Source organism: Opisthorchis viverrini, assembly GCF_000715545.1.
Source record: "Opisthorchis viverrini unplaced genomic scaffold opera_v5_44, whole genome shotgun sequence".
Classification (NCBI taxonomy): Eukaryota; Metazoa; Platyhelminthes; class Trematoda; order Opisthorchiida; family Opisthorchiidae; genus Opisthorchis; species Opisthorchis viverrini.
Genome location: NW_008751700.1, coordinates 403,123 through 416,230, shown reverse-complemented (window position 1 = coordinate 416,230; position 13,108 = coordinate 403,123). Strand labels below are relative to the sequence as shown.

The 13,108-nt window shown below is 44.6% G+C and overlaps 1 protein-coding gene across 1 annotated transcript in view; it reads right to left on the bottom strand.

Annotated features, from left to right (window-relative positions):
- The window catches only part of T265_03189 (hypothetical protein), a gene marked incomplete at both ends in the record, with an annotated part of 52,826 nt that overhangs the window by 21,814 nt on the left and 17,904 nt on the right, over window positions 1-13,108 (bottom strand). The window contains 2 exons of the mRNA XM_009167608.1: window positions 1,461-1,723; window positions 12,623-12,864. Of these exons, the coding sequence (XP_009165872.1) occupies window positions 1,461-1,723; window positions 12,623-12,864 (505 nt within the window). The remainder of the gene's footprint in view (window positions 1-1,460; window positions 1,724-12,622; window positions 12,865-13,108) is intronic.

The following is a 13,108-nucleotide window of genomic DNA, read 5'->3' as shown; positions in this document are numbered from 1 at the left end:
TATATATATATATATATATATATATATATATATATCATTTAACTCTGGCGCCGTTTGCTTGATTTATTGGGCTTGCCATTGGATGTTGACATTGTTTAAAAGTTGGAAATGGAAAGGAAAACTTAACTTATCGTTGGGCATTTGAGATATAGACATTCGCAATGTTTGACACAAAACTTTATTTTTTTTAACTCGCACTTTCTGTACATTGTTTAAAAGTTGGAAAACTTATGGAAAACTTAACTTATCGTTGGGCATTTGAGATATAGACATTCGCAATGTTTGACACAAAACTTTATTTTTTTTAACTCGCAACTCACTTTCTGTAATAAGTTGTCACGGTCGCATTTTTGTGTGAACAGATCGAATATGGTCAAAATGTATTTAAGGCACCGAGAAAAAACACATGACCCCATAGATGAAAGGCGGACTGTACATTTTGGAAACAAGTTTTTTCCCGGTTTTCTGCCTGTCGTCTTGCCTATGACCGGATACTGGAAACGGATTTCAGGACGAACTTAAACCATTTACGAAGCTAGAAGCTAGCGAGAAACCAAGAGTGGTCTTATGGTTTTGCCACAGAGTAGTTCTGCGCCTCGTTATGGAAGCGAGACTCTTTATTTGAACATTTGTATACATGCACCAAAGTTTTAAATGTTCATCGATTCGACAGGAAAATTTCGTACGTGAACAACCCAACGTCAAATTAATTTCCATTGACAGTATGAGAACCCACCAACTATTTGCATTATATTCAAGGATTGCAATAAGTTTCATAATAAGTCCCGCAGTAAGTTCTTGTAACTACCTACAACTACACCAAAGTCCATGGAAGTCGGTTCAAACTAGGCACCTCGACCGACCGAAACTCTGTGCATAAGCATCCCGTAAATGGGTTGATTTTCTGTCTCAGCTGTTCGACCCATACTACTTAGTTAGCTTGACTTCACTGTGCAGCGCCTGTGTTCGTTTGCCGAATACGATGGTTCGTGTGAAAGCATCCAGTCGCTTGCTGTTCGATCGATAAAACGGCTAGTCTTGACGAACCAACAAAGTAATGTGTGTTTCCTGACTATTTGGCGTCGTCTATTGGAACGAAAGTTTTACCCCGCACAGAGAATAACTGCCTGGGATCTGCGATTATCTCGTCCATGGTGTTGTTCGTAATGAGCAGTGGACTGTTGCTCAGGCAAGCAAAGTCAATGTAGTCGCGGCGGTTACCGTGATAGTCATGGCAACAAGGGCTCCACTGCCGACTGCGAAGGCTTGACTGCATGAATGATCACAACCTAGTGATAATGAATTCAGTCTCATATGTTAGCCAGCAACGTGGAGCAATTCATGTTCGAGAGTTCTACCGCAAGTTGCTCGATAAAGCAGTCCCACGGCCGAGTTATGCTACGATGAATGGGTCTCAGTGATAGTGCGGTGTACTCTCAAAAACGGAGTAGATGACTCACCTCGTCGGAAACAAATGAATCCGCTCGGCTGGAGTAATCCCGTTTCAGACTGACAAGACCCACATCGCCTGAAGCCCGGTGTGCACCAAGTTCATTGCTAGAAGATAGGTTGGAGGGATCACCGAGCGAACCTGATATCATTCCCGGGTAGTTTGGTGGCGATTCATGTGGGGCAGTGTTGCTGGTGCAGTGATACAAATGACGTCGGGCACGGTCGTAAACCTCGCGTGAAGTGTATCGCACATCGAAAGCGTATTCTTTACCTTGAAAGGGATGAAAAAGAGAAGTCTATTTTTGCCCGGGAAAGGTAAATGTAAGCAAGAAACACAATGAAGTCACTTGTGCCCCGGACGATTCAGAAGAGTTTGGAGAACTACCGGTGGAATTCTCAAACCTTTCCGAAACTATGACTTGTCGATCGGATCGACACCTTTTCCTGTTGAGAGAATACACACTTTTTGTAGTAACCGGAAACTCCATCTCATCAGATGATCAACTATGCTCCCGTTCCACATTTTGCTACATGAAAAATAGGCTTCAACCAGGGAAACAGTTGGTTTATCGATATCAAAAACAATGTCAGGAGAGGCACACTGAATGCCACATTGCACTTAAAAACGATGCTACCCTTTGGATCCTTAGAAAAATTTGGTACGCTGGAGAACAAACTTGAAATATTCACAGCCGATGATCGAGAAATCCAAAGCATATCATCATCATCATGAACAGGGCGACATCAGCGTTCAACACTGATGACTCGCAGCCGTACAACCATGATTTATTTGAAAAGAACAAAGATGGACAGGGAAGGGACTTAGCGCTAGCTTACTACAATCATTCTGAGGTGCCTGCACCTTCAAATACTTATTCAGGCAATCTGAGTAGAAACGAGAACGCGAAGAGTTGGCCACCTCCCTGCTTCCGCAACTCTGAGTTGGGCATGGAAAACAGCACCATCTTCGGCAAACGATGGGTCGGCACATGCAACAAATGTCCCAACCAACGCATCTTCTGGCACTAGGCACATTCTTCAATGGAAATACCCGTCACACAGCCGATCTGACAGTCTCTCAGTTGCCAGCCAATTTTTCCGCACCTTAGACGGCCCCGGAAAACGAAGAGAGAAGTGACTCCGGACGAGCGCGTGGTTGGAATCTACTAGTGTGTCCCAAAACGACCGGCAGCCAGTTATTTATCCGCGACATTGGTAATTGATAGCAATGTGATCGATTTGAGTTCGTTGGAGGACACCATGTGGCCAGACGAATTCGGCTATTTCGGAAGGCAGTATCGCGTAAAAAACAGGTTGCTGTCAGCACAGAGCTGAAGCAACCGTTCCCTATTGTCTGTATGTACCGAGCCCAATCTATATCGACCTACTAACTGAGTCTCAGATGCGCTAAGCCACTTGTGCATTCAGATCCCTGGCAATTACAAAGCTATCTGACTTTTCAGCCCGCCGCAAAAGGGCATTCAGGGCGCCGTAAAACTTGGCTTGGTGGTGTCAGGGTTACAATCATTTGGGGGGTATACAGATACGACAAACGGACATCGAACGACTTCCCGCTTGTAAGACTCATTCAGAGACTTTGTCAGACGAATCGCGCAGAGGTGACTATCAACGGGTATCAAGCCAAGCGAGGATCCTTCTGTCTGGTCACTTACTACGATACCAAACCCCGAGTATCCTGCCACAGGAGCCTCTGGATCACAAAAGCTGTGTGGAGATGATGGGAGAGTGATGGGGTGGGTAGCTCAACCACTGTGCTTGCATCTTTAATTCTGGTTTCTGGAACACAATGCATATCAATACCAAGCGATCCAGTGTGAGTGCAAGAGCAGGTTGTTGACCTGCTTGCTTCAGACTGTAGGGAATGAAGGCGGCTAGATAGACTAGGCGTCTAGGCATGAAGATTGACTTCAAGGTGGCTGAGGATGTCGGTGCCGGATGACGCGCGGAATTCGCTTGGAAAACCGATACAGGAGGAACGGAGTCATCAATCCTAAATGCTGGGCCTACAGGGAGAGATTTAATAATGGGCAGTGAAGCATCGGTGTTGAAAACTGATGTCATGCTGTCGATGATGGTGATGATCAATAATGGATGGGGAGAGGGAAAAGAAAAAAGTATGTGAAAGTGAAATAGGGAGGGCGTCATCAGTTATATGTTTTGGCCTAATCACCCTGGACTACCCGGTTGATGGCACTACACGACTCCGATGTTAAATGAGTTTATTTGGATATGTGCAATCCATGGTTGTACTTGGGCTAGGAATCTGCCAGGGCCCCCACACCCAGACAGGAGAACGGTTAGTGAATCTCAATGGCTAGAGACATTATCAGACATGGCCCAGTCGCGCCCTCAATGGCGCTCGTGCATCCAAGCTATTGCCTTCAATGCATAGCTCCTTTTCCAACTCCCCACCCCCACTTGACAGCCCACTGACAGTGCTGGATTTATGCACAAACTTACCAGCTCGCGCGTGCAATGCGCAGCTACATACCCCCCCCCCCAAATCATCGGTGAACGAAACTGCGGCAGCTACAACCAGTGTACGACGAGTACGCGGTTCTTACAGCTGACGATGATGATGATGATGACTCAAAAGCCTGAACGCAAGGCAGCGGTGTTTGGCGGAAAATGAAGATACATTGCCATCTTCGTGAAAAAAGTTGCTGCACATGTTCCAACCCCCAAACTGGAGGACCAGGGGACTGTGTTCGTCAAACCTATAACCACTGACCAGCCTGGTATGAGAAACTCTGCGGGTGTAGCGCGTACACACCCTCCCAGTATAGCTCAGTGGGCCGCCCAGGTACATAAATCGTCACATTTCAACGTAAGCAACTAAAGCGTAGTCATAGACAGAGCGTACGATGATTAGGCGTTCTGCGTTTAGCTCGGTCTCCTTGAGCAAAACAGCCAACCTGAAATGATTTTCCCCATAAACAACATCTATACAAACGATTCCACGATTCGAGGCAGAATGAAGCGTTTAATAATGAGTAGAGAATATGTCAGAATTGTTCGTTGCATCAGGAGGCTAGAAAAATTTCATTAGAAGTTGCTTGCGATTTGGAAAATTCTGGGTTTCTGTCGGCATCGAAGAGTCAAGGGATACTCAAGGACACAGGAGGATCTACCTGACAGTTTCTGGGCTCTTCCGCCAGTCGACAGGACAGGACAGTATGGGTAAAAGAAATATCCCAATCATTCCAATTATTAAGAGCGGCACACGAACCATGTGCTAAAAGTAGGAAAATGATAGCGTGTAGGTCTTAGCTTCCATAGTGGATCAGACGAAGATTGTTTGGATATGAGGAGGCAGAGCCGATAATGTACATCGATTATAGCTTCACACCCAGAATGTGCTGATGTAATGATGATTTTTCAGTGAGCAAGAAAAGTAACCGTTCCTCAGTCGAAGACCGCTTTTGGCATTATCCGTTTTGAAGAAAAGTTTCAAATGGATTCATGACTCTGCTGAAATCCTTTTAGGCTACCACTCATGAATGAGCTGTTATATCAGCGACTCCAGGCCACGTTATCCATCCTCTATTTTGCTCTTTAACTTCGGTATCGATATACCCGTAGTGGACCCTAACAAACCAAAGCATGGTCGTTGGCTTGTTCGCTGAGCTGGGTAATTTGGTTGCAAACGTTTCATCACCAATCGAGGTGACATCATCAGTGCGTAGTTGTGCGTAGCGGTGGGTTAGTGGTTGTGCCACAACCACTGTTGGCAACCACTGTTTGCAACCAAATTGCCCAGCTCAGCGAACAAGCCAACGACCATCTACGCTACCTGAGCTACTGACATTCTCCTCTATAGAAAACAAAAGCATGGTGGAGTGAAATGCATTTGGGACGTCAGGTCGCAAAAACCCGAGTACCAGGATAACACAACGGTAGTGGGATCGGACTCCAGAGGAATTCAGGCAATCTAAATGGGTCAGCTGCATAAGTTGGTGCGCGCTTAACAACTGTAAAGTGCAAACTGAAGAATTGGTTGAGACAGAACCTTAGGTTTGCAGTTGAACATTTGATTGGGAGAAACCTGGAAGACAGTCACGAAAAAGTGACGTTAGCATGCTGTTTTACAGGCAAAAAAGTCCAGTTACTACGATGCGTCTCATCAATATGTTCGTATCACAACTTCCAGTGTCGCTCCCCAAATTCTTAGAGGCATGTTCATAGACTGTATGTCCAGTAGCGTGAATTTGCGGATTGTGGGTGCGAGGCACATACCGAAGAACTGGATGACCTTAGGTATTCCAGTAATGCTTGGGCTTCCTGTCTTTTCAAAAACGAGAATAACGTCTACATATTCCAGGTCGACAAGGTTCTCTGTGGAAGGGATATGGACACTGGGGTTTCGGAGACCTTCCAGTGTTCACCCCACTATCTTATCAGGGACGAAATTTAGGAAAAGTATGGAGAGTGTGCATGCATGTTGGATACAGGTGTTTGTAGGAAATCCTTTGGATAGCTCTCCATGTGTGAATGCAAGCAGCCTATGCTATCCAGCAACACGCCAAGTTGCGAAAGCATGTTAAAAAGGACTAACCAGTCGACACAACCAAAGGCACTAATGGATTCAAGGAACACCAAGAATGTAGGATGACTATACGCATACCCACGACGGTGTTTTCGTGAGTGAATTGAAGTCCTATACACATAAGGGATCGTTTCTCTACTACACATACTTCTCGGACCACTTGAATGAATTAAGTAGACTAGGGTGCGAGCGTTTCCCGTGACAAAAATAGCAGTATCCATTTGTCAGAACTTTGCTGTTCACCAGCACTCCGTTGGTTCCTGGGATCTACATAGTTCAGTGTTTGGGAGATCTGAGCACGCTGTCATGGCCGTTTCTTGCTGATTTAGTTTTTATGGCATCAATCGGAGCTGCCATTGGCGATCGAATCCAGTTTTCACTGGAAGTGCAAGCGGATTCGGACAGGCGGCTTCACAACTTTTGAGCTTGGCTTCCATTTCGGTCTAAAACTTGTCATCCAAATCATCGGCACCAAGATTGCTCCCGTTGAGCTTCCAAAGCTTTTCAGTCAACTCAACTCCATTCATTCTGTTGGGTTCCGAGTGGACTACAGGGACGCTTCGCAGCTGGTGCACTGGAAGATATTTTATCGACCGGTGATACACGTGCCTGCACAATGCTGTACTCAGAGAGACGTTGGGGGCCCTAAAATGAACGACATTCTGATATTGGAGCTCTTCACCGGTAGCTCATTGTTATACGGTCCACGTGAGTCCAGGTTTGGATTGCAGTTGGTGCCGGCGCTTGTGCTGAAAATTGATGTTGGCTAGAAACGAATGATTTTCACTGAATAACTGAAGAAGTAGCTATACATTACCTGTACAGTGAGCGTCAACCTAAAATCGGCAGCAAAAATGGGCTTCCTCCAGACCAAGTCGGTGGACCTGGATATTCTTATCACCCAGGAGATATCTGCACATTTTGCTGACCGAAGTAATCGTGACGAATCTGGATGGAAGATTTCTTTCTCGAACTCAAAGCTGTCATCTGTTAGTGTACGCTGAGAAAACAAAACACCGTTTACCACGCCGGTTTTTAACTGGGCCACTCAACAGAAAAGCGCAGACGGCTATTCACTGGAATCCAATCCGGTAAAGCGCATTTGTCCCTGGGACTAAGCACAACTCCCATGCCTCGGATACCGAGCCACTGCGGCAGGATAACCAGACCCAGAGTGGAGTGCGAGAAGTCTGGATCCGAACCGAATGGTTTGATGTGTGTGACCGAAATTGAATTTTGTATAAGTGGTTCGGAGATACAGTACATATCGATCGATGGAGAAAACACGGTCTGAGCAAAATATGTCTGTGGTCTACTCTGACATATAGTGTGGACATTAACTACCGCAATGTGAAACGGATCCTTTGCTCCTTTAGACACACAACAAAGACCATGTTACTGACAGCTAAATGAATAAAAAAAGATTTGTCTGAGGAATGTGTAAGCAAGGTTCAGTGAATGAGGGGCGAACGAAAGACGAACTTCCCGGTTGCTTGTCTGTATATCTCAGCTTGAGTCATTGACTGTAAATTCGGACCCACGAGGCAGTAGGAGAATGTACGGTTTTGCTCGAGGAACATTCCCTCCCTGACTAAAGTCCAAACGGCGAAACAGCCGCTGTTAGAGCTAGCTTGGGAGACTCTTCCGGGAGATAGTGACTAAACAGTCGGACACTTTAGGCTGTAGGGGGGCTAGCTTAGCCTGAGGGTGTAAAGAACAAGACATAGATGCTGGATCCTTGATCATGGTGAGAATAGAAGACGCGGTTGGAGCCGCATCAGATTCAAGCGCAGTTTTGTTTTTCGACTGGGTTGGAAAATTCGCCGGCGGTCATGGTCAACAGTTAGACAATCAAAGTGTTCGGCTATCAAGGCCAACCTTTTCTAAAATTTCCTTCCATGAAGGAGACAACATACGATATGATTTTCCGCAGCACAAAGCTCGCTGTGCCTCGTCAGACTGCTCCCAATAGCCTTCCCGGTACGGTTGAAATGGGTAGGAAACTGAATTGGTATAAAGAGTGCCCGGATCTGAGAAATGTCACTTCTTAGGGATTTCCGTAGAACACCGGATTAAAATAAAAATCAACGACTTACCGTAGCGATGTTTTTGGAGCAACAGTAGAGCTTTCTTCTTAATAGGATATCGCAAGCGATGTATAACAGACGATACATTTGCCACACTCGCTCAATCTGGAGAGCGTCCGTCACTATGTAACAATCTGGCCCACTCAATTTATCTTATCTGTACTCCCTCTATCTTGCAAAAATTATGGTACACACCCCTGATAATTTCAAAGGTGTATGAAAATTCGGCTTGTATACAGCACACTGACTGACTGACGAAGACGACCAAGGACTGCTCTCAGTATGCTGCAGGCACTTATGTCTTACATTGCAAACTTTAAGTAGATCGTGGCAGCAACCATGTTATTCGGTTAGGGGACTTGTTAAAAAACAGTACCAATGAGAAAAATGCAATGATGCACAAAACAAGCGTCAAACTGGAATGATTTTAGACCAAATGAGTGACTGGCACGTGAACAGGTCGTTTTTGGAGACTTAATGGCAAAAGCGGTACTGCCGTAGAGACTAATCGATAAACCTAGTTAAAAGGGCTAGACACCGGTGTTTCACATTTTTGCAGCGAACGGCTGTTTGTGAGCCAAGTCAATGGGAGCAGTTGCAAATATGTACAACATGCTGCAAACAAGGGATTTACACTTTGGAATCAAACAATGTTCGAAAAGCGGCCATGCACGATAGTACAGAGGATGTAGTAGCGATTATCGACTCAATAAGTAAGAGCTGACAAAGGTGAAGAAAGTACGAAACCGATGTTGTTCGACGACCGGATTGCACAGCGGATATTGTGAATATTGTTTCCAGTCACAAAAATACTAACTGAACGATGAGCTAAATATTCGCGGTGTGAAATGCCTCCTAACATTCGGTCTACGTGCCGTTTGAGTATCGCCTGAAGCAGGTAAGACGCATGGGTTTCAATTAAGATCGTCAAAAGTTTTGCTGTTAGATTTCAGACAATGCACTCAATGGAGTGCCGAAAATAAGCGCACTTCATAAACCCAAACAGGTGCGCGATTCAAGATCTCTCTTCGTTCTTTTTTTTTCTAAGAAAACCGACGGATTTGTGTACAACTGAAACAGCAGCGTACGATGCCTGCTACCGTGTGTGACGATACAATTTGGGATCGATCGTAAGGTAGCGAATTTCGTGAACAACCTCACGAATTGCACAAAGACTTCACAAACCAATAGGAGTCATGAGTTCTCGTAGGTAGATCGATAGAGTCCGATGTTGGCTTTGACACAATCAAACTGTGCACCAGAACACGGATGTCGAACAAATAACCAGTGTCACTCCGAGGAGACAAATCAAATAGGGTTGGGTTTCTGATACAATTTTCGGAAAACACTGGAATAGATAGGCATGCAAAACTCCAGAGTAAATTAACTTCAAACAGGCTTGTGGAAGCCACTAGGAGGCAAGCATACTGATTGAATTTCAAAAATCCAATGAGATGAACCACGGTCCTATCACATTCCCGAGAATTGTTGTTCGATAATAGACAAACAGGATCCACAGTTTGAGCAGAACATGTGAAATCGAGGCCGACTGACACCCTATCAACGGCACCAGCCACTTACGCTAGTCACCGTTGGCTAAGATGAGAACAGTACGAGATTAAAACTCAAACCTGCCTCAGGACATTTTCTAGTCTAGAACCACACACTAAGTATGACATAGTACTCTCAGACGCGCTCGATATTTATTGTGACAGAGAAATTTTCTGATCATAATAAATGCAGCTTTATGGGAGTTACACAAGCATTACCTTTGGCTAATAACGGTTCTGTGCAATAACAACATGGAAACAATGGTTAGCTAGGCAGCAAAAGATACACCTCAACTCTTAGAGGAAGAGCACTCTAAAAATATGTGAATCCAAAGTGAAGTCTACAGCAGCGTCCGTCACTGGCCACAAGACAGTGTGTGATGCCACAGAACAGCCTATTGAGGGAGCTTTGGTGATATACTACATGACGAGATGATTGAGACAGACAAGCAGTCCCTCTGTCTTGTTTTCCTAGCCGTGGTTTATGAGAAGTTAATCGTAGCCTCGCAGGTGATAAGCCAGTCATTCAGACAGCTGATGTAGGCTTGACATCTGCGTGAGCAGTTTCTATTAATTCCTCGTTTGCGTTCAGACTATTCCCCATCAAACCGACAGATAGGGAGGCAGAGATCAACTTTTACGTTCAACCGTGAGGTTAGAATCAATCAATCGGTTGATGTCACTTCATTATCGCACACACTTTTCAATCGATGCTAATCTCTGATTCTCCCAGATTATCCATCAAGATTTGTTTTACGTGCGATACTAGATGACCCGGATTGGTCTTAGGGAAATGAGTGACAAGCTTTTAAGTCAAAAACAGAGAGAAATCCCTAAACTGCGATGGTCAGACACTAACAAACTTTAACTGGTTCTTGGTTTCCCAGTAACCAAGTTTAATCAATAAACACTATCTTTGAAAACATGAAGTAAAGGGACATTTTTGTGGCAAATTAGAGATACAATGGTTGATGTGTGCCCCAACATATTTGTGTAAAGCCAATGGTAGTAGTTCAGACACATTCAGATACATCGGTTTACACTAACCCCCGAAAGGTGTTCTTAGCGGAAATGTCAGTGCATCAGGTTTTTCAAAGTACCTACACGTGTTCCAACTTCCATTCTGGAGAATCAGGAAACTGTTGGTTAGACCTCTAACCGGTGATCAACCTGGTATGAAAAACTGGGTGTTACACAGACAGCCCCAGCGAGTCACGGAGATGCACAAACTGTCACATCACTATAGGATCTAGTGTCTTTGTGACGGAACTGTGAGACAAACTCGCAAAATTGAGAAATGTTCAAAAAAGGTTTGGTTGTCATACGAAACGAAGCAAATGAACAGATTAGTTATGACCCCTTTTTAGACTACTGTTTTACTTCATCTACCGAGTGTATTATAACAGCTACTTCTTCCAATTCGTAGCTATCTACCCCAGCTTCCCAAATCATTAGCGGACGAAACTGTGGTAGCTACAAGCATTGTACAGCACGTACGCGGTTTTTACAGCTTCTGGTGATGACTGATGATGATCTGTGGAACTTTGAACGGTTGATTAGACCGGTTCTCCCGAGAAGCGAACAATCCGTTATTTACCGGACGTCTTTGCTCCTCAGAGGAGTACTGTAACAACTTTGCTAAACGGTAACTTACTTCGGCAATAATAAGTGTCACCATGTTTGCTGAATGGTCTTAGCTACAAGTCTCATTGATTCCCTGATTGATTATTTGACTGAGTACATCAGCCATGGTGGTTCGGTTACGGTAAGTTCCTTTTATTTCATTGGACCTTCCATGCGTGCATCAATGGGTGCGGCTTTTACGTAGGCACGAAAACAAGTACAGGCCGGAACCATATCAACGGAAAGGGTAGATCTAATATAGAGTATGCCGATGGAAACAATCCGTCAGGGGAACAAAGATACCATGTAACCATGGCCAATGTGTTAGAAAGTAATCAATGAAACTGAAATCGTATTGTCCTTTTCTATCGTTGAGCATCCTGGAAGGTATCGACGATGACAAGGGTTTCCAAGACCAGCATATATGTCATGGGACATCGCCTGAAGGGCGAAATAAAATGAAATCTGTAAGTGAGACCGAAGCTTTCGAGGGGAATTCGCCAAATTCTCCAAGGTGATTTACGATATCCATTTCTTTACGCCAAAGACGGTTCTGACCGCACACTGGCTGATGCGTGAAAGTCTTAATTCGGTGCTAAGCGTGGGAATGACACCTAGAAAGGAAACCACATAAACATAAATTTCAGGAATTTCAGAAACGATGGAAAAGCGGAAGTTTACTTTTGAAAAAAGAACGTTGTGATGCACGGGAGTGTAAACCGAATGTGTGTCAAGACTTCCTGAAGTTCCGTGAGGTATCATAATCCTCTGTTCTAGAAGAATGTTTCCAAACAGCGACGTTATGTGGTTTGTTAATACTGGCGTCAGTCATGAAGACAGAGGAGATACACATTATTGAAACGTTCAACTATTGCCGACGCTCAGTTCTTTTTAGCGGCTTTCTAAATATCACGGGAACTGCATCATGCCAAATACTGGAGGGGTTCAAATAAAACCTAAGCGAGCAGTCTGTTGAGGGTACTCGTGACACGAGAATGACTGAAGACTAGGCGTTCGAGATATTTCAGCCAAACGAAATTGTTTCGAATTCAGGGGGCGGGAACCTGACTTTTGCTGATGGAGAAAGTATGGGGCCCGGAATGGTACCGATGCTGGTGCTGATGGGGTAATGAAAATATGCAAGCTAAAGTCTACTACGCTCTAAGGTTGAGCTCTCTGTTTCAGAGTGCACAAAATTCTAAAAACGGTAGTAAATGTTATGTCAAGGAAGAACCAAAGAGTGCAGCAAGAAATCATATCTTGACACGAGCTGTAAGCCTTGCGTGCATTGCGATTTATTGGTCGACACCTGATGTAAAACCAAATGGTCAGGGAGAACTCACCGTTGTGATGAAACGAGATGGCATCCAGTATGTCCCTTCTTGTTTGCGACAGTACTTCTTTCCGCACAGAATCACACCGGAAGAAGGCGTAAACTTCGTTTACCAGTCGATACAGGGAGCTGGCCAAACGCGGCGAGGCAAGCTGATAGTTTCGCGCTTTAACACTCCCATCATCTTCCAACAGATTCAAGGTTACGACACGAGAACTCGTGGTGATAGTTTGAACTCTGCAGTAGGGGAACCTGGAGAGAAATTTGAAAAAGCTTCGCGTTAGGCTAATGGAAGAAGGGTGACACGGTTGAAGAAGACCTGTATAGGCAATTAAGTCAACTTACGAAAACGAACGAACAATACTATGCAGTTAGATAATTCGAATCTATGAACTTTCCATGTGATTGATCAAGCGACAGAGAAATAAAGGACGACTGACAAGGACATCTTGCCAACCAAACACTGTAATACCAAAGACAAGTTAGGAAAGAGCTA